Source organism: Liolophura sinensis, chromosome 6, assembly GCF_032854445.1.
Source record: "Liolophura sinensis isolate JHLJ2023 chromosome 6, CUHK_Ljap_v2, whole genome shotgun sequence".
Classification (NCBI taxonomy): Eukaryota; Metazoa; Mollusca; class Polyplacophora; order Chitonida; family Chitonidae; genus Liolophura; species Liolophura sinensis.
The window spans coordinates 31,223,083-31,242,302 of record NC_088300.1 but is presented as its reverse complement, the minus strand read 5'-3'; the positions used below and the strand labels follow the sequence as shown (position 1 = coordinate 31,242,302).

Genomic DNA, 19,220 nt, shown 5'->3' with positions numbered 1-19,220 from the left:
CTGTAATAAGTTTAGTATTAGTGGCATTTTATAAAACAAATTTTGGCATAAGGTGTTTCTGGCATAATTACCATAATCCCTCAACTTTTTTCGCTGAATGATTAAGGCTTTTGAGTGCAAATTATGGAAAAAAGAAGGGAGGGAACTGGGTATTCTAAACTTTGTCAGTTTGAATAACATGTATCTCCCCTAGCCGAAGAGTAATGAAGTATGTGTTAAACTTCCACAACAGCCTTTCAGTTAAATGAATCTCAAGGAACTTGATTGGCTTTCTGTCCTACATGTAATTCATCGGCTGTGGTACTTCCTACCCATAGTGGAAGATAGCTTTGCAGGCTAGCTGTACACAGAGATTGAAAAAGGTCAGTTTTTCATGAGGCCACTCATGGCAACAAAGTACACGCGCCTGATGACAATTAAACCACAATTTGAAGGCTCACGACTCAAGTCTTCAGACAAATATCTGTGTTAAATATTTACTAAGCAGTACTGAGTGAGTGACCAAGCCTTTTTTTTTTTGAGAAACGGACTTACGGTTGTGGGAATTGTTAACCTGGGAATCGACAAGGAAACTGAACGATTGTTTCCTTAAAGTCCTCATGCCTGAGATGGAATATTCTTCTTTGTTACAAGCCCCAGTAGTCCCATACTTGCAAAATCTTATATGTATATGCAGTACAGCAAAATGAATTTCTAGTTCTAGTTCAAAGAGTGTTGATTTTATTGATATTTTACTTCAGTTGTACGACGGTAAAGGGACAGAATTTATGGGGTGATGAGACTACCACATCTCATATTGTCTCTGTCCATTCTGATTGAACAAAATGGCATCCAAATCAACAGAAGCTGGATTTGAACTCACACTCTCATTGGTCAAGGACTACTTTTTCTGTGGGAGAGCTTTTATACCTATATGCAACTGTGCCATTTAAGTTTTTTTGCAAAGTATATTTTATAGACTGCTTCAAGTACTTGATATATGCCTGGTTGGTTTAGGTGCAGACAGGTAAGTTTTCCAGGTAGCTGTTAGGCAGAGATTCCCATCTTTTCATCCTCTTCCTACCTCATGCTATATTCATGATAATTACGAGCTCTAATCATGGACAGTATATGTACATTGTTACATGCGCACATAAACTTTTTAGGATATTTCTTACTATAGGTACAGTGTACATGTATTGATGTTGCCCGGGCAACGCTATATTGGTAGTAGTGCTGAAGCGAGATAAAGACCTATCTTCAATAAGTTTGGGCAGTGGCCATGATTGTTTATTATTTGGGTCAAGCCTTGACTGCAGGTAGACGCAGCTCTAATTAATAGGCTGGGTGGCTGGGGATTCCCGTGTCACTGCCCAGTGTACATACAGCAGCAGGGTGGCTGAGTGAAGGGTGCTCAGGCGTGCCTAATGTCACAGGGATTAGCTATCAGTATGATAACTTTAATTGACTGATGATGATCGGAGCATATTTATATATGTACTTTACAGACAATCCCATGACACGCCATGTATACATTGCAGCGTCAGGGGTAAACAGGGAAATGGGAAGACAATCGGAAAGCAAATATTATATTGTTACTTTTGTAAGTCTGTTAGATAGTACGCGTACACACATATGTCTGGACCTTCGCTGGCTCAGTTATCTAAAGGGTCATTCTCTAGTTTTGTCTACCCTGAAATGGCATTGAGCCATAATCCTTCATTCTACACTGAAACTTGACTACTGTCATATTAAGAACCATAAAACCACAATCGGCTAATTGATGGAAACTAAATGAAGCATTTCAAATAAGCATGCTTGTAGCATGTGATCTTAGTTTATCAGACAAAAATAATGTGAAAGAACAAGATTTGTGAATGTCCATGAATTGTAAACAGCGGTTGTTGATCCAGATGTTGATCTGGACTGCACATGGCCTGTGAAAGAGTAGTGGCTCTTTTAAGATAACACAGGCATATTTCATGTATATTCCCTCTGAATTACTGGAAAATACTGTTGTGAAGCACAAGAATGTGAGAGTACCCTCTCTGGTTCTTACACTTGGTATTCATTTCTCGACTACCAACAGTCTGTATACCATTTTCACAGTGTGGTATAAATATGTCGAGCAGTGGAAAGTTTGCCAGTAACTCGCCAGAGGTCGGTGGTTTATAAAATTGCCCTCTTCCCTGCCCATGGCATGAATTTAAAATTCCTGAGTACCATACCATATGTTAAAACAACAGTTAAACTTTTCTACACTTGTGGTGTCCAGCACAAAAAAAATATTATGATCATTATAAATATAGTTATAGGTATACAGATAAAAGGGTTTAGGCATTAATATGGCAGTATGGGTGAAAACAATGATGAGCAATTTCTATGATGTAGTTTTATATAGTGTTGGACGGTATACATTTGTACAAAATAATACACTTTGAGGGTTCATCCACCTATAAAAGTGCCACTTTTCAGAGGCCCACTGTAGGTTGTGCCCTCGTAAGAAATAAAACAATTTATGTCATTTTTGCTGCATCCATCATTTGCTGACACTCATGTGATCTGTTCACATGGTGTTAGTCAAATGATCTATCAAGACCTGGTGAAATGTGACAATGTGGGGTTGAATAAATCACATGGTATAGTTTGTAATGCTAATGATCATTTTAGTAACCTCCAGCATGTAGTGTTATGTGGATGGTATAAACTCTGGGGTCAACTACTGTAATGATAACCTCCAGCATGTAGTGTTATGTGGATGGTATAAACTCTGGGGTCAACTACTGTAATGATAACCTCTAGCATGTAGTGTTATGTGAATGGTATAAACTCTGGGGTCAACTACTGTAATGATAACCTCCAGCAGGTAGTGTTATGTGAATGGTATAAACTCTGGGGTCAACTACTGTAATGATAACCTCCAGCATGTAGTGTTATGTGAATGGTATAAACTCAACTACCATAATGGTAACACCAGCTGTTGAATGGTAACTGTTGAATTAACAGTTAACATCAGATTGGCGGTGGACTATTAAGTTTCACTTCTTTATTTATTTGATTTATTTGGTTGATGTTTTATGCCGTACTAAAAAATATTTCACTTATAAGACGGCGGCCAGCATTACGGTGGGAGGTACCTGGGCAGAGCCCGGGGGAAATCCACAACCATCTGCAGGTTGCTGGTAGACCTACCCATGTAAAGCTGGAAAAGAAGCCAGCATGAGCTGGACTTGAACTCACAGCGACCTCATTGGTGAGAGACTCCTTGGTCATTATGCTGTGGTAGCGCGCTAACCAACTGAGCCACAGAGGCCCCCACTTTCACTTCTGTGATGTTACACTGTTAAAAGATTAGGTATTAGGTACATAAGTACCTATTGTGGAATTCAGATTTTGAAACCACATTTAGAAGTCTGAGCAAAATTCTTGAAATGTGTTGAATTAATCCCAGGAATAAAGTGAGGTTATGTTATTGTATAAAACCAAAAATGTTTTTAAAAAATGTTAGTGCCTGGTACGCATGCTTACCGGTAATTTAATTTATATTCAAGCATTCTTTGTGCTAATTTTGTTATAAAAATTCAAACCAAAATCTGAACCAGTCAAGTATATGTACATGTAGATGGTTTTGATTTCAAAAGTTTTTGTTCTTTTGTAAACAAATGCATATTTTTGTGAGACTAGTATATTGAGGACTCAGAAATCCTGTAATGTAGGCAAGTGTGATGCATATATACATGTGACTGGTAATAGGTTGAAACCATGCATGATTTGGCCTTGGGATCATGGAGCGATCATAGACGTAAGTCAAACTTTGAATCATTAACCTTTTCATGTTCCTTTCCGTTATTTTAGCTGAAATTTGTTTTACACCATTTTACCCAGAATTTACGTTGTCAATCAATATTTTACCATTATTACATAAGAAATAAAAATTTTAAAGTGATCTAAAATTTTGACTTAAGTCTAAGTTTGCTTTGTGATTCCGGGTGTAGGCTATATAGGCTTGTGAAAGTCGTTGTGGGATGTCTGAGGGAACTTAGCCTTTGTTTTGAGTTTCACTGTAACCTGTCTTTGAATAAAAGCATATACACGTGTGTTTCTTTGGCAGTTTTACCTAGAGAACTGATATGACTGTTCGGACCAATAGCCTTTTGTTTCTCACATTATGGGATTTTTATCTGTAAATGGTTGTGTTGCCCTAGTTTACTCCAACCGTGAAACTGATTGCTATCATAAAAGTGAAAAAGTATGGTGTTAAGCAACAATCAAATAAAATGAATAAATGGCTGTGTTATTTGTGGAATTTCTGTGTTTTTAGGAATGTAAAATGAATAAATGGCTGTGTTATTTGTGGAGTTTCTAATGAATAAATGGCTGTGTTATTTGTGGAATGTTTGTGTTTTCAGGAAGGTAAAATGAATGAATGGCTGTGTTATTTGTGGAATTTATGTGTTTTCAGGACCAGAAGCTGAGAGAGTCTCTGTCAATAGGGCAGCAGGACCAAATCCTGGAGGACAAAACTTTGTCTGTCTGTTACGGGACAGACTTTGTCAATGTAGAGTGGCTCAACTTTGTTTGCAGCAGCTCAGATATTGCCCAGGTAAGGCTCAATGTTTTTATTGACAGGTACATGTTTTCAGAACAGTGTGATCTTGATTGTGCAAAATTCTGTGAAGCAAGCAGTATAAAAGTCAAAAAAAAACCTGCCATGTGTCTTAAGTGTATGTACTGGTATGCTTATCTCTAATAAATATTGAAGAAGATAATGACGCATTGGAACAGCTGGAAAACTCAAAGAAAAACTAGCAGATCTTGACACAAGGAAAAAGAGGGTAAAAAAAAGCATTTCAGCAATCAATTTTGAAATGGCAGAGCGTGCGTCTTGTCAGGTGGCTTCTTGCAGCTTGATTGATGACATTTCTTTACTCTCCTATTCTCCTATTTTAGGAATGGTGTTCTGAGCTCCTGAGTTATGCTAAAAACCTATTGGCATTGAATGGTGGGATACTGTCCTCTCTAGAGAAAGCTTTCACAAAGGCTATGACAATGGTTAACCCAGATGGCAGGGCACCTGTGAAAAAGTAAGCAAAGCTTGGAATATTGACCAAAATAAAAAGCATTCAAACTTGTGGTGCAAAAAGAGCTTGTCGGTTTGAGTATTACAATGTATTCTTGATTAAAAAAAAAAAAAAGAAAAAATATCTAAGAAAATCAACCATAAAGAATATGCTGTTTTATTTATACATGCCTTAATTCTTCAGTCTTTGCACTGCCTGTGTGACCAATGTGTTGAAACATATACTGACAGAACTATGGGATGTAGAGAAATAATTTGCAAAGTTTTATGAAGTGTCATATTTAGTAACACACATAAATCATTGTAGCCATTTTCAGAATAATTGTATGCGTAAATTCCACTGAAAGAAGTGGTTTAGTTTGAAAAAGTGGAAGATTTACGGCAAGCACAGATGACAGAACTGTACAACAAGTGTGAAGAATGAATCCTGTTAAACATAAGACAGAGGGTAAATATAATCAAATAAATTGAGGGGTACATGAGGCTTGTAGTTGTTTTGCAAATTAAAAAGTACTTTCAAATGAATTATCATGCAAAAGAACGGTCAGTTTTATAACAACATTGATTTACTCTGTCTTGATTTTGTTGTAATTGTTGATGTAAATGTTTTGTCTGCATGGTTGTTGTAGTATTATCAAAATGGTGGCCCAGAACCGAGATGATCGGAGAAGGGTGGAGAAAGCTTTAGAGGCAGCACATATTCCCTCAGGAAAGGTAAGTCTGTCATGGTTATTATGTGTTCTGATGTTCAAATAAGTGCTTCAGTATTTAATGAATGATGCGTCTTCATATCATGTACTGTATTTGACTTAAAACGAAAAGACAACAAATGATATAACGTGAGTTCATATTTAGGCAAAACAGTGATAGCATGACATATGCAGAAGCAGATGAGTCCTCCGGTTTTAGAAATAACTTGTGCCCGATTGCCTAAAATTGATAACACAGCTGCGCTTTGTGCTTTTGATAACAATCTAATAAATAAATTTTTACATAGGTAAATTGTCTGCAATATCTGAGCACTGCATATATGTCATCTTATGTGTATATTTTCAGAATGACACATTAGATCCAAACAAGATCTCCTTTGAAGATTTCCTGATGTTTTACCGACACTTAACTGGGCGGACAGAGGTGGACAAAGTGTTTGCAGGAACGTAAGTAAAGATGTCCCTGTGATTTGTTACGGGATCTGAGGCTGTAAATCATTACATAAGCACTGCCTGTGCTGTTTAGCCTACACAGTTACTGCAGCATCAATTACTTCAGTGCTTGTGTTTTGTGCAGTTATTATACTTTTTTACAGTGTACATGTATGTTTTATAATATACCTCATAATTAGATGTCTATGCACATAACAGGTGCCCACACAGAACCCTTGTTTTCTCCGCATTTCTCTATACTTCTTGTATGTAATCAGTATTTTCTGGTTGTATCTTAACATGCTTGATATCAGTGTTAGAATCGAAACGGTAAAAATAAAGCAGAAGTTGTTATCCATAAAGAAACTTTGTAATATTAAGTCTAAGAATATTAAGTCTAACATTCACAGGGACCTCTCTGGCTCAGCCAGATGAAACATTGTTTTCACTGGTGCTGATTGGTTCTTGACCAGTGGGGGTTGTTGACCCAAACCCTCCAGGTCTTGCTGGCTCAGCTGTGTCTGTTACAAGTCAAGAGTTTTGCAAAGTACTTTGTGGTCAGTGAATTACTCCCATTGCTCTGGTTTTCTCCGCTTGTAAACTTGACTGCTGTCGTACAAGTGAAAATTTCTTTAGTACAGGTTTTAACACCAATCATGGTAATAATTGTAAATAAACTAGAGGGGACTTATAAAGTGCTCACTTCCAAAACATTTAAATGCGTAAATCTTCGCAGCCATCTGTGACTGTAACAAAGGGACAAAACTCTGCCAGGCACTGCTAGTAGGTATAATAACACAATGCAGTTGTGTCCTATCTGCCAGTGTTGGTGAATCATTCCAAAAAATAAGTTAAACACCATTTAACTAAATAAATATGTATTCATTTGAATTCACTGCATTTATATGTATTCACTAATCTTATGTTTGTTTAGAGGTGCAAAGAAAAAGCCTTACTTGACTGTGGAGCAGTTTATGAACTTTCTGAATCTGGAACAGAGAGACCCTAGACTGAATGAAATTCTCTACCCTAATGTATCTGTCAAACAAGCCAGTGATCTCATCTGCCAGTTTGAAAGCTCCAAGGGATTGTCTCAAGGTATGTCATGCGGATGAGGAGGAAGAAAATGATCAGCCTAGTGATTGTTTAATTATTTCATGCTGTAGGATTGATATTTAATACATCATTTGGTAAAAAAATGATAATTTAAGAGGTATGTGCTCTTGCATATCAACTGTACTTCCGGGTATGTGAAAAATATGTTGAAACAGCCAGTATGTCAGTTCCTTGGGGTAATTCTTGAAAATATCAATGAAATACTGTAAGTGAACAAATTAAGCCTGTTAATGTAATGGTTGTTTAAAGGAGAAAGTCGTATGCATTTGTCTTTACCAAAGCTTGTCATGCTGTGTATGTTAATGCTTACATCCACACTGCTATTTTCTCCCCTCGCTACACAGATGTGGGTAAGTGTATCAGGCCAGCGTTAGTTATCCATATAGAGCAGTGGTAGAAATTAGTGCATGGCACATGTAAATGAATGCTATTCTTATCACCTTTATGCTCTGTTTTTTTTGTTTAATGTTTTTATTTTGTTATATCTTTTGTAACGTTCACATTTTGTTTTTCGTGATTAATCAACCTTTGACACCTAAACGTGCAATTAATACCAGTGTCTCTTTTAAGTCAGGACTTGGATCACCAATTGTGTGTTACATACTCTCATAATGTAGCGTTTGGTCTACTTGTTCAGTGTTTAAGAAGTTTGCAAATTCTGGTGATGCAAAGGTTGCTGATTAACATAATCCAGAGTGACCAGTTCCTACGATCATACTGAATATTGGTAGTAAGCTCTAACTGATTGTTGTTGTTGTTGTTGTGTAGCAACCTGTGACAGCCCTTTAAGTTTACTTTTTACCCTATTTCATGATTTTTGAAGGTGTTCTTTTCAAAAAGTTAGAGACCCCCCCCCCCCAAAAAGTTAAAAAACTGTCTACATGTTTGAATATGTGTTATGAGCAAATTATGGCTCACACATATGTATAACATGTGTTATGTTGGATTTTTTTGAACAGGATTTATAAATGGTTTATGGCTTATGTGGGAGATTGGTAGTCATTGACAAAGAGTCTGAAGTGAAATATGTGGGTGGAATTTCAGGACTTGTACCATTGCACCAAAATTCAGGCAGTCTTTCATAAAGAAACCAAAGTACAGTTTGGAATTAAATTTAATGTTCATTTAAAGCCATGCTGACTAAAGGTGATTCATATACATGTATAAATTTAAAGCTATATTTGACTGGAAATCAATTTTCATTGGCACCTAATTTTAACCTATCTGTCCATTGTGTGGTTTAACATCCAGATGTGAAGTTTCAGCTCTCGTGTTTTGTTTGTGTTATTTGTTCTTGTCAATCAAGATTTTCATTGTTATTTTGATCAGGCAATTTGAACAGAGTGTCACCGTCTGTAGTAGACACATAGTGTATGATTTGTGTTGTACACTTATAATAGCATCCTCTTACAATATCTGAGAAAATGCAAGGATTAAGTGTTTTCTTTGTGAAAAAAAAGTATCTCCAGCCTTTGTACAGGTACCGTGTTTCCTCAACCTTTTCGCATATGAAAGAGCAACTTTCAGTGCAATTTATGTACATTTATAATTTGATTTTGAAGACAAGTCTACATTGGTTGGATTGGTCAGTTTAGGGCTTCAATAAAAGTATAATTTTGTCAGTGTACACAGAACAATCTCTTCAGAATATGCTTAATAAACACCTTACAAACATGCGGAAAGGTTGAAGAATTACAGTTTACAACTACATACATACCATGTTATACCAAGTTTGGACACGGTGTGTGTGTAGATCATTGTGGTTATAATTATGTTTGTTCTAACATGGATTAAAATTTCAGGACAGAGTATGGTATTAATTATTGATGGTACCTGTAGACACTCTTTATAAATAGCAGAAAAATAATTAGCACGCTGTACTATTTTTACTATTCCCTGACAACCTCAGCAGACGTGGAAGTTCATGAATTGGAGCCAGTGATACATATTTAAATGCGTATATGGGTTGATAATTTATTTTGTGTTAAAGCTTTGATTTGTATTCTTCTTTTCAGGTCAGTTATCACCAGAAGGTTTTCTGAAATTTCTGATGAGTGAGGAGAACGGAATTATCCCCCCTGATCAGCTGGATCTCAGCCAGGATATGACCCAGCCATTGGCCCATTACTTCATCAACAGTTCCCACAATACCTACCTGACAGGTAATATGGTGTAGGATTCATCCTGTGTTTGTTTGACAAGGTCATGGCTGGCTGAGAGGGTCAATGACTTACGCTCAGAGTCTTGCCCTGTCTTTTTTTGACAGTGACAGTTTTCCAGACTTCTTTCAAAATGATTGGTTATTCAGATATAAAAGTTGGTACAGGTCTTCACCAAGACCAAAATTGAGTTTTGTACATTTTCAACAATTATGGCTGTTTTTGTTTTGTTTTTCTGTGGTGAAATTTTACAGTAGCTGTTATTCTGACAGCTCTGACCAGTAGGGAGATGTATTGCTTTTGACATACTTCTAGAATGTTTGTTGGTTAAGGACTTGTCAGTCTTTGCTATTGACATCTTAGATATCTGATTCAACAATGTTCCAGACCTTTTAAACAAATGAAACCTTTGATGCTAACATTCATTTGGATAATTAAAAGAATATTTTTTTTTTATGAATGCAAATCATGAACATGTACATAGTAATGTTAAATTCTATTGGCTTGGTTATTAACCTTTGTCTTGTGACCAGTAAATTTTATTTATTTATTTATTTTATTGGTGTTTTACGATGTACTCAAGAATATTTCACTTATACGACGACGGGCAGCGTTATGGTGGGAAGAAACTGGGCAAAACCTGGGGGCAACCCATGACCATCCACAGGTTGTTGCAAGACCTTCCCACTTGAGGCAGTAAATCTTATGCTGGGACAATTATTGCGTGACTGATTTGTTTGTTTTTTTTTTTTTGTATTGTCTGCGATTGATATCTTACTGCTTAATAAAAAAGCAAAGCCTGAAGAAATTCATTTTGACCGTGATACTTAATGAGGCAACTTTAATTAAGTCATTTTCAGGAGAATTGAGCCAGTGTACATACTGCCAAATCTGTCCCTCTGACACTTTTACATCACAATCAATGTTTATTACATTGGCTTATCGCACCAAATATGTTTATTGATTATACTTTTCTGGGTGCCTCCTGTATACACGTATATTTGGCTGGAATGTGTCTCACTTGGCTCGTTTCACCTGATTATGACTTTATATTTATTATGCTAAGCTGTTCAGTGGATCAGCTAGACCATAAGGCTTGTAAGGTAGACCCATTTTTATTAGTGAGGTTTGTCCGCTTCGGGACCGGTAGATCCAGGATCAATCCTTGATCGAGTCACACCTAAGACTTTAAAAGAGGAAGTTGTAACTTCCTCGCTTGGCGTTCAGCATGAAGGGGATAGTGCAATGACTGGTTGACCCGTATCAGTATAATGGCTCGGGCGGGGCGGCTTGCTTGCCTTCGGTAATTCGTTTCAGTGAGGCAGCACTAAATAAAAGAGCGGTGGAAATCCGTCCTGCAACAAGGAGGCACATTACACATACATGCACCCTAATGATTCCTTCGTCGTCATATGACTGAAAAATTGTTGAGAACGACGTTAAACCCCATGCACTCACTCACTCACTATTAGTGAGATTTCATGGTTTTCATGGACTGGACTGAATCTTTCCACTGTGCATATGTGACACATTCCCAAATAATGTGTGGCATAAAACGTCATTTTTACATGAAAATAAACATATAAAAATGTTATATTAAAAAAAAAAAACTCTGGCCTAATAAACTCAAAATTTCCTCTCGCCTTAATCTGACCGCCATCGTATAAGTGAAAAATTGTTGAGTACGGCGTAAAACACCAACCAAATAAATGAATATAAATATAAATAAGCAGATAATTATTGTACGGAGCTTAATGTTGATGTCATTCTTTGTAGGCCATCAGTTCACGAGCAAGTCCTCGGTGGAGATGTATCGACAGACCCTATTGGCTGGGTGTCGGTGTGTAGAACTCGACTGTTGGGACGGCAAAGGAGCAGATGAAGAACCAATCATAACCCACGGATTCACCATGTGTACTGAGATCTCATTTAAGGTATAAGCTTACAGCTGAGGTGATGGAATGAGTTTGTGGAAAATTTTGTGATAATCTCATTCAAGAAGGCTGAAACTTTTGACACTTGTGATGTGGTAGCAGGCTTACTTTAGATTAGAAAAGAACCACAGGTAATTTTGTGATATTCTGGTGTCAAATATATCGGCTTATATTTGTCGCCAGTGTCTTTTTTTTTTTTCTTTCACGCAAAATATTTCAGGGTTGGAACTGTCTTGTTTGGGGATTTAAGAATTGTATTTTTTTTTTTGCCACAGAATATGAATGGGTAGGAACTATGTAATATTTTGGAATCATCCATGAACTTTTCCTTGTTATCTGAATCCTGTGTCATAATCGTTGATTTTATCTGTTCGCAGGAAGTGATTGAAGCCATTGCAGAAAGTGCCTTCAAAACGTCCGAGTACCCTGTGATTTTGTCCTTTGAGAATCACTGCTCGTAAGTTGTGCATTTTCCAGGAATCATTGAAACTACAAACAATCTTTATGTCATGTTCATCATGCTTCCTGAATGTTTTTTATCAGTTGTAATAACTTCAACCGTATTAATTGAGAATTTTTGTGGAATTTTCTAAAGTAGATGAAAATCTCAGAGACCAACATCAGTCATCAAAAGATATGATAATATTGAAACTTGTCACATTTTCCTTGCTTGATGTCCAAGTATATTTTCAATTCCATGAGCTCTGTTGGATATATAGTGCAAACTAGCATTGCATTGTTGTGTTCAGAAATAAATTTATAAAGTAACACACATTGACATTGTGTGATACATACATCTTTTTGGGGATTTACACTAATTCATTTGCTTTGAATAACTTGTATTACAGGCCCAACAGCAGGCCAAAATGGCTGCACATTGCAGGAATATTTTTGGAGACATGCTCTTGACAGAGGTTTTGGAGGGACATCCAGTGAGTAGAGTTACATTTACCATGGTGAGATAAGGGATTTATTTCTGTTACATCATTATTGACACATCATTATTGATGAATAAAGTCATTTTGAGGTCGAAATCTCCCATAACTAAAGGGGAAAAAGGTGCTTTTGTACTATGTAACCTGTCAAGACATCTGTTAGCATCTATTTTTGATTAGACTTACTATAATGTTGGCATCTAAAAAAAATTTCACAAAAAAATTAAGTCGTTCTGATACAGTAATACTTTTTTACCTTTAGCAACAAAAGAGTTTGAACTCAATTTTCCTATTGAACAGCATGGGTTATTTCTTGTGTGTGATTCAGTAGACATTTCTTAAGTAGTTGATAATACCTTATTTGAGGTAAGTTTCATGCTTACTCAGTTAAGTTAAAAGTTTTTGTTATTATATTTACCATATTTCATCTGAAGTATAGGTTTTTTTCAGTTGACACATTTTGCCTAATTCTGATTGATTCATCCACCATATAGGGCCAGTTTTTTTGTGAAGTTTAATTTATTTCTTATTAGTAAAACTACAGTGTTTTATCAACTGTCTCATTTTAAGGTCTTTGTTAGCTTTTGAGAATGCAAATTAAGCCTGTAAACCATACAGTAGGTTAACACTTCCTCCTAAATATATCATAAGGGAAGTGTCTTGGTGTGCTATCCAATTTTCTCTCTCTTGGGTCTTTGGTGTGTGTTTGTTTGGCTTTACAATACCACTTGTCAACAACTCTTACATATTTTTTTCAGCTTAAACCCAATATTGACCTGCCTAGCCCTGAGGAAATGAGGAGGAAAAATCATTGTAAAGAACAAAAAGAAACATTTTCACAAAGGTCAGTTTCATGTTAAATTCAACAGGTAATCAATCTTTCAGCAACAAAGGTCACATTTTGTGACATTTATTTGACTCAAAAAATGCCACAAAATTTAACTTTTGTGGCTGAATGATTCAGTTTTTCTTTAGAATATTATCATAATTTCCAAACAAACATCAATACACCTTTCTAAGATCAATAGTATTCTTAGAACCAGGTAACTGTGAAACTTATTCATGAGTGAAATTTTAGGCCATTTACAATAGTCTTCAATAATCTTATATAATATATATATATATATAACTTTAATTTCTGAGGGTGACAAATGATGAACATTTACTCTGTCAGTTACAAGAACTGTTCTTTCCAGAGGCCCTTGGACAGGGTGACAAAACAAACACGACATTTACAAAGTAAATATTAACAGTGACCAGACAAATAGTTTGCATGCACAACGGCATCAAAAGTAGCCATAGATTCAATAATTATGCTGTACAAAGCAATACAAAAATGAGCACAATCAGCAAAGGACAGATTACAATCAAGATATTAACTGTGTATATATTGAAAGTGGGTTTTTAAGTATTTACATTTTGTTATTTAAGTATGGCCAAATGAAACTATGTACAGAGGGCTTTTGGAGATTTTGAATCTTTGAAGTCCCTTTCTGATGAGTTCCACAGTTTTGGACCGTTGTATGAAAGGCTTTGTTTGACATACTTTGAGGAGGGGAATGCACTTGGAGATTATCATTCGTGATTGATTGGAGATGTTTTGTAGTTGCAGAGTTGACAGGTTTTTAAATAGTGTATTTATTTATGTTGGGCACTTCCTTGAATAATTTTGAAGTTGCAAATGTTTAAAACCCTCCCCTGTAGACTGTCTCTGGCATAAGTAGTTACTGCTTTATTCCAGCCACCACTGTCCCCATGGAGAGGAAGATGAAGTCGTAAGGCTGGCAGTGTGGGTCAGACCTTGAGTAACGCCAGTAGTGGGGCTGGGGAGGGCGTGGAGGCACCCCCTAAGGAGGAGGAGGAAGACAACGCCTCAGACAGTGACTCTAACAGTGACGATGAGGGTGAGGTTAGCGGGCTGTCTGAGGAGGAGGAACGGAGGAGGCAGAGAGAGCGTAAGGAGAAGGTATGTAAACCCTGAGCATTGGTACGCCATGGTCTAGGCTGTGACAGACACATGCCAATGTAACAATCCCATTGTAACCCTTCCAAGTCCTTGCTGTTTTGCACAAACTTTCATGAAACAAAACCTGATTATCTGACTGATACATTCTAACACCTGATGATCTAAGCATCATAAAGAAGCACATTTGATGATGTCATCTAATGATAAGAGCACACAAAATGCTGTACAGATAACTTACATTCCAGACACTGTAAAGCTCAAGTACAATTTATATATAAATATATATATATAAATATGTATATTTTAATGCCCAATTATTGGAACATCAAACTGTTCTAGTGCAGAATTCAGACAGCTGATGATAAAAATATCGTACAGCTGTAAAACTGGTATGTTCAGACACGAGATCAGAAAACAGTAGAACAGATAATAGAAGAGTTTCTGATCTCTCTGTTCAGGGTACAGCAGGCTCTGAAGCTGAGGCGGCCATGGAAATGTCAGCCCTCGTCAATTACGTGCAGCCTGTACATTTCCACAGCTTTGATATTTCAGAAAGTGAGTAATATCTGATACAAGTTTTGTGAGAATCACTGAAAGAGTGCATTACTTGATGTAATATTTATCAGCCGATTGCAATATTTTCATTATATTTAAATTATTGTATACTTCTTATGTACATGTATTTTATTTATTATTTCTGTCCTGGCTAACGTAAACCCATTTACGTACTAAAATAAAGAAAAGTGAAGGAATTATTCCAATAAGTCTTTTGAACAGATTTGCTCTATTGTGTTGTTTAATGTCGCTCATGTATGTAGGCCTACTGTAATTCTTTCAGCCTTTTCGCATGTTTACCAGATGTTTATTCAAGCATATTCCAAGGGCATTTTTCTGTGCAGAATGACAAAATATTTTTTGTGAAGTCGTGAAACATTTCCATTTTTCTATTATAGTTAAGTCTCCAGAATCAAATTTAAAAGGTGCATAAATCGCTTTATTTGCAAAAAGATTGAGAAATTAACGTTCATGTTTTCACAGTGTTGAAATGTGTGGATCTGCTTGTTTTTTTCATAAGGACTTTTTTTTGGGCACAAATAACTTATGTTGGAACCTTGCATATTATTTGTTTGTTTTGTACACAGAGAGAGCCAGGAGCTATGAAATCTCCTCATTCGTGGAGACACAAGCTACAAACATTACTGAAAGATTTCCCGCCAGATTTTGTCAAGTATCCTTTTTATTTGTGCGCGTGATTTGTGTGTGCGAAGTAAAGATATTTGCATGAAGATAATATGGAACATGTGATGGAAAGTTGTTATTTGGGTAAATTGAGAATGTGTGTCAGAAGACTATGTATAAATGTCAGATCCTATTGGAAATTACAAAGTTTTGAACACTGATAACTAACATTTGGACTGAAAAATGGATAAGTATTGTGTTAAAACCCAAGCATACATACAAACATACATAAAATCATATTTAGAGTTCTCTTCATGTGTAACATGAAAGTTTAAGCAATAGGTGTTTTTCTAGAATTAAGAAAATGGATGTGAAGGTTGAATGTTTCCTTAGCTCTCAGTGATCAGGACTAGAGCAAGCGAGCACTCTGGAGCGTATTTACCCAAGGAGGTACCCGGAGTGGACTCCAGTAACTGTATGCCTCAGTAAGTCTGTGCTGGTCTGTACAGCGGATGTGTCTTCCACAGGTCATGAGGGTGCTGTTTGTGTAATCTGTGCACCACAGCTATTAAGACGTGTGCTGCAGTACCTCTATCAAATACACAAGTAATGAAACTTCGAAAAACAAAGATTTCATTGTGACTCATTTTATTTTGCCATCATCAGGTGAGTCACTGATTTAGTGGGTCAGGTCAATGAGTGTAGACATTTCTACGTCACATTAGGGAAAATATACAAGTATGTTCTTGCTTTGGGTTGAGGTTAACAGTTAACAGGTTAACTTAAGGCTGCACAGTTAAAGTAAATGTATGTGGATTTTAAACATAGAATATTTTTGACAACTAGACATGCTCATGCTCAGTGTTGTGATGTAAATGCTGAAATCGTGGGAGATAGTGAAAGCAGAAAAGGTGGCATTATCATGATAGCTTCACTTTTGGAGTATTTTTACATTGATTTGTCATATTGTGGTGAAATTTTGGTGGTATAGCTGCGTAAAGGCCCTTTTTACACTACAGTGCTACAGAGTGATTTAGAAAGAAAATGTCCATCTCTGAAATCTGTCCTGTTATATTACAGGTCTACTGGAATGCTGCGTTGTCAACTTGTAGCCCTGAATTTCCAAACTTTAGGTAAGGAACTGAATTTTGTATGTTTACAACATACAGTATACTTGTATATGTATTGTTTTAAAAAATCTTATATTCATAACTTGGTTAATACATCGAACAATTGCATATTTTAATTATAGAAAATATTTATACATGTATATGCCAGTGTACAAGTATGTCATTTATGGAGTAATTTAATGTGCTAATATTCTGGGGATGGTCGTGGGTTTCCTCCAGGCTGTGTCCGGTTTCCTTCTACCGTAATGCTGGCCGCAGTCGTATAAGTGAAATATTCTGTGAGTACAGCATAAAACAGCAATCAAAGAAATAAGTAAATCAGATGCGCTAATATTTAATAACATATTGCGTGTGTGTTCATGGTGAAGAATGGATATATACAAGCAGACTGCTTTGCTTTTATTCCTTGGTATGACCTTCTGTGAGTGAGCATGAACCTGTTACAATACATAGAAATGCTCAGAAATCTTTGATCATTTTCACCTTTTGCCCTGTTCAGATCTGGCTATGCAGTTGAATTTGGGCATCTTTGAGTACAACAATTGTTCCGGGTACATCCTCAAACCCGACTTCATGAGACGAGGGGATCGGCATTTTGACCCATTTGCAGAATCCACAGTGGATGGGATTGTAGCGGGTACAGTCACTGTGAGGGTAAGGGATAAAACAGTAGTCATCCCCTAAGGATGGAAATAGTAATGGAGCTGAAAATGATATTTCAGGAAAGCAGGTATGTCACTAGAAGTGTGAGATAAAAGCAGCTGGCTATATTCATTTCTGCAATATGTAGAAAATAGAGATTTCATTGTCACTCATACATATAAAGTGGGGTGTTAATAGATTAGAAAAAATAATGATGATTTAGTAAATTGTAAATTATATATTTTTACACCCCACCCCCTCTTCCGAGTCTGTGTCTGTGTGGTATTGTCTGTGGTCAGTCCTAATTAAGATAATAATTAAGTGTACAACATGTGGGTTGTCTTCATCACTAGACACTGCTTGGGTATCAGTAATGGGATAGCCAGGATTTCGAGTCATTTGATACATTTCACCCAGATACTTGTAACATTGCAACTGAGGAGATCTCACCTCCCATCATGAAATAGTTAGTCACACTTACCTGTTATCTGATGCGGCACACTTCGTGTTGTTTGTCAGGTTTTGCTGGTCACAAAGGCATGCAATTCTTTATATTTTCCAAACGCTGCGACACCTCATTGTGTAACCAAGTTTGCATGAATACCAGTATGTTCTGTGGTTTAAATGCACTTGAACTGTAACCTTTTTTAACCCTTGTTTGTTAAAAGTAGGTTGTCTTTCATTCTAACATATATTGTGTTTAGCCAGGAAATTTATATTGTCATTAAAGGAAAGGGTTCAGTTGTATTTTTATTTGTCTTTCGTGGTTGTTGCAGGTCATATCTGGGCAGCTGTTAACGGATAAACGTGTGGGAACATATGTAGAAGTTGACATGTACGGATTACCCACTGATACAGTGAGGAACGCTTCAAGACCAAAGTTATTCCGCTAACGGAATCAATCCTGTGTATGACGAGGAGCCATTTGTCTTTAAAAAGGTGAGTTGGTTGTGGATACCCTCACCATTTAAAGTTGATTTCCTTGAAGTGGGTACTCTCACCCTGAAGAGTTTATTAGTGATATCCATGCACTTAAAAGGTGAGTTGGTTGTGGATACCCTCACCATTAAAAGTTGATTTCCTTGTAGTGGATAATCTCACCCTGAAGAGTTTATTTGGAACTTCAAAGGTCAGTTGGTTGTGGATACCCTTACATTTGATGCTTATGTTGTTGAGAATACTCTTACAATTTAAAGATTGTTTTCCTATGCTTTGATAGTGAAAGTGAGGGATGGTAAGTTGGGTGACTCCATTTGTTACGCTTTTGTATATGTTTAATAATGCCTCAAATATTTGATAAAATTTTATGTTCAGGTTGACCTTGCAGAACCTTTGATCACGTTTGCAAGACCAGCCTAATCCATGTATCAATTTGCATATTTGATAAAAAAAAAAACTCTGCTAAATATTGTCCCTGTCTGATAAAATTTCAGTTGCATATAAACTGCACACAAAAAAGTGGTTAGTTTTTAGCATTATTTATTGTAGGTTGTCTTGCCTAACCTGGCTGTGATACGTATGGCTGTGTATGAAGAAACGGGCAAGTTCATTGGTCATCGGGTCTTGCCTGTAGAGGGCCTCAGGCCAGGTGAGTGCAAGGGAGCTTGTAGGAAGGGAGGCAACTCCACTGGGGAATTTTGATTGCACATACATGTACAGTATACACATACGGGGCTTCACCCCAAATTTTTACTGTCTTCGTGCAAATTGTTAACATTTTTCAAATGTTACGCCACTTATGCATAATTTGCAAAGTTTCATTGGGAGTTGGAATGGTTATAAAGTAAGTAACTATCTGTCAGAAAATTGTCACATTCTGACTCCATATGGTTTTCCAGGTTATCGGCATGTGACCTTACGGAATGACTGTAACCAGCCTCTGATGTTACCCACATTGTTTGTCCACATCAGTGTACGAGATTATGTCCCGGATGCATTTGCTGGTGAGTCCATGAAAA

At 36.7% G+C, this 19,220-nt stretch overlaps 1 protein-coding gene across 1 annotated transcript in view; it reads left to right on the top strand.

The window, feature by feature from the left end:
• The window catches only part of LOC135467088 (1-phosphatidylinositol 4,5-bisphosphate phosphodiesterase beta-1-like), a 77,983-nt gene that overhangs the window by 38,855 nt on the left and 19,908 nt on the right, over positions 1-19,220 (top strand). The window contains 21 exon segments of the mRNA XM_064744849.1: positions 4,442-4,582; positions 4,930-5,063; positions 5,689-5,773; positions 6,116-6,216; positions 7,136-7,299; positions 9,333-9,479; positions 11,253-11,410; positions 11,788-11,871; positions 12,259-12,342; positions 13,104-13,189; positions 14,087-14,126; positions 14,129-14,311; positions 14,770-14,866; positions 15,454-15,539; positions 15,906-15,976; positions 16,571-16,623; positions 17,120-17,274; positions 18,039-18,145; positions 18,147-18,201; positions 18,751-18,850; positions 19,101-19,205. Of these exon segments, the coding sequence (XP_064600919.1) occupies positions 4,442-4,582; positions 4,930-5,063; positions 5,689-5,773; positions 6,116-6,216; positions 7,136-7,299; positions 9,333-9,479; positions 11,253-11,410; positions 11,788-11,871; positions 12,259-12,342; positions 13,104-13,189; positions 14,087-14,126; positions 14,129-14,311; positions 14,770-14,866; positions 15,454-15,539; positions 15,906-15,976; positions 16,571-16,623; positions 17,120-17,274; positions 18,039-18,145; positions 18,147-18,201; positions 18,751-18,850; positions 19,101-19,205 (2,236 nt within the window).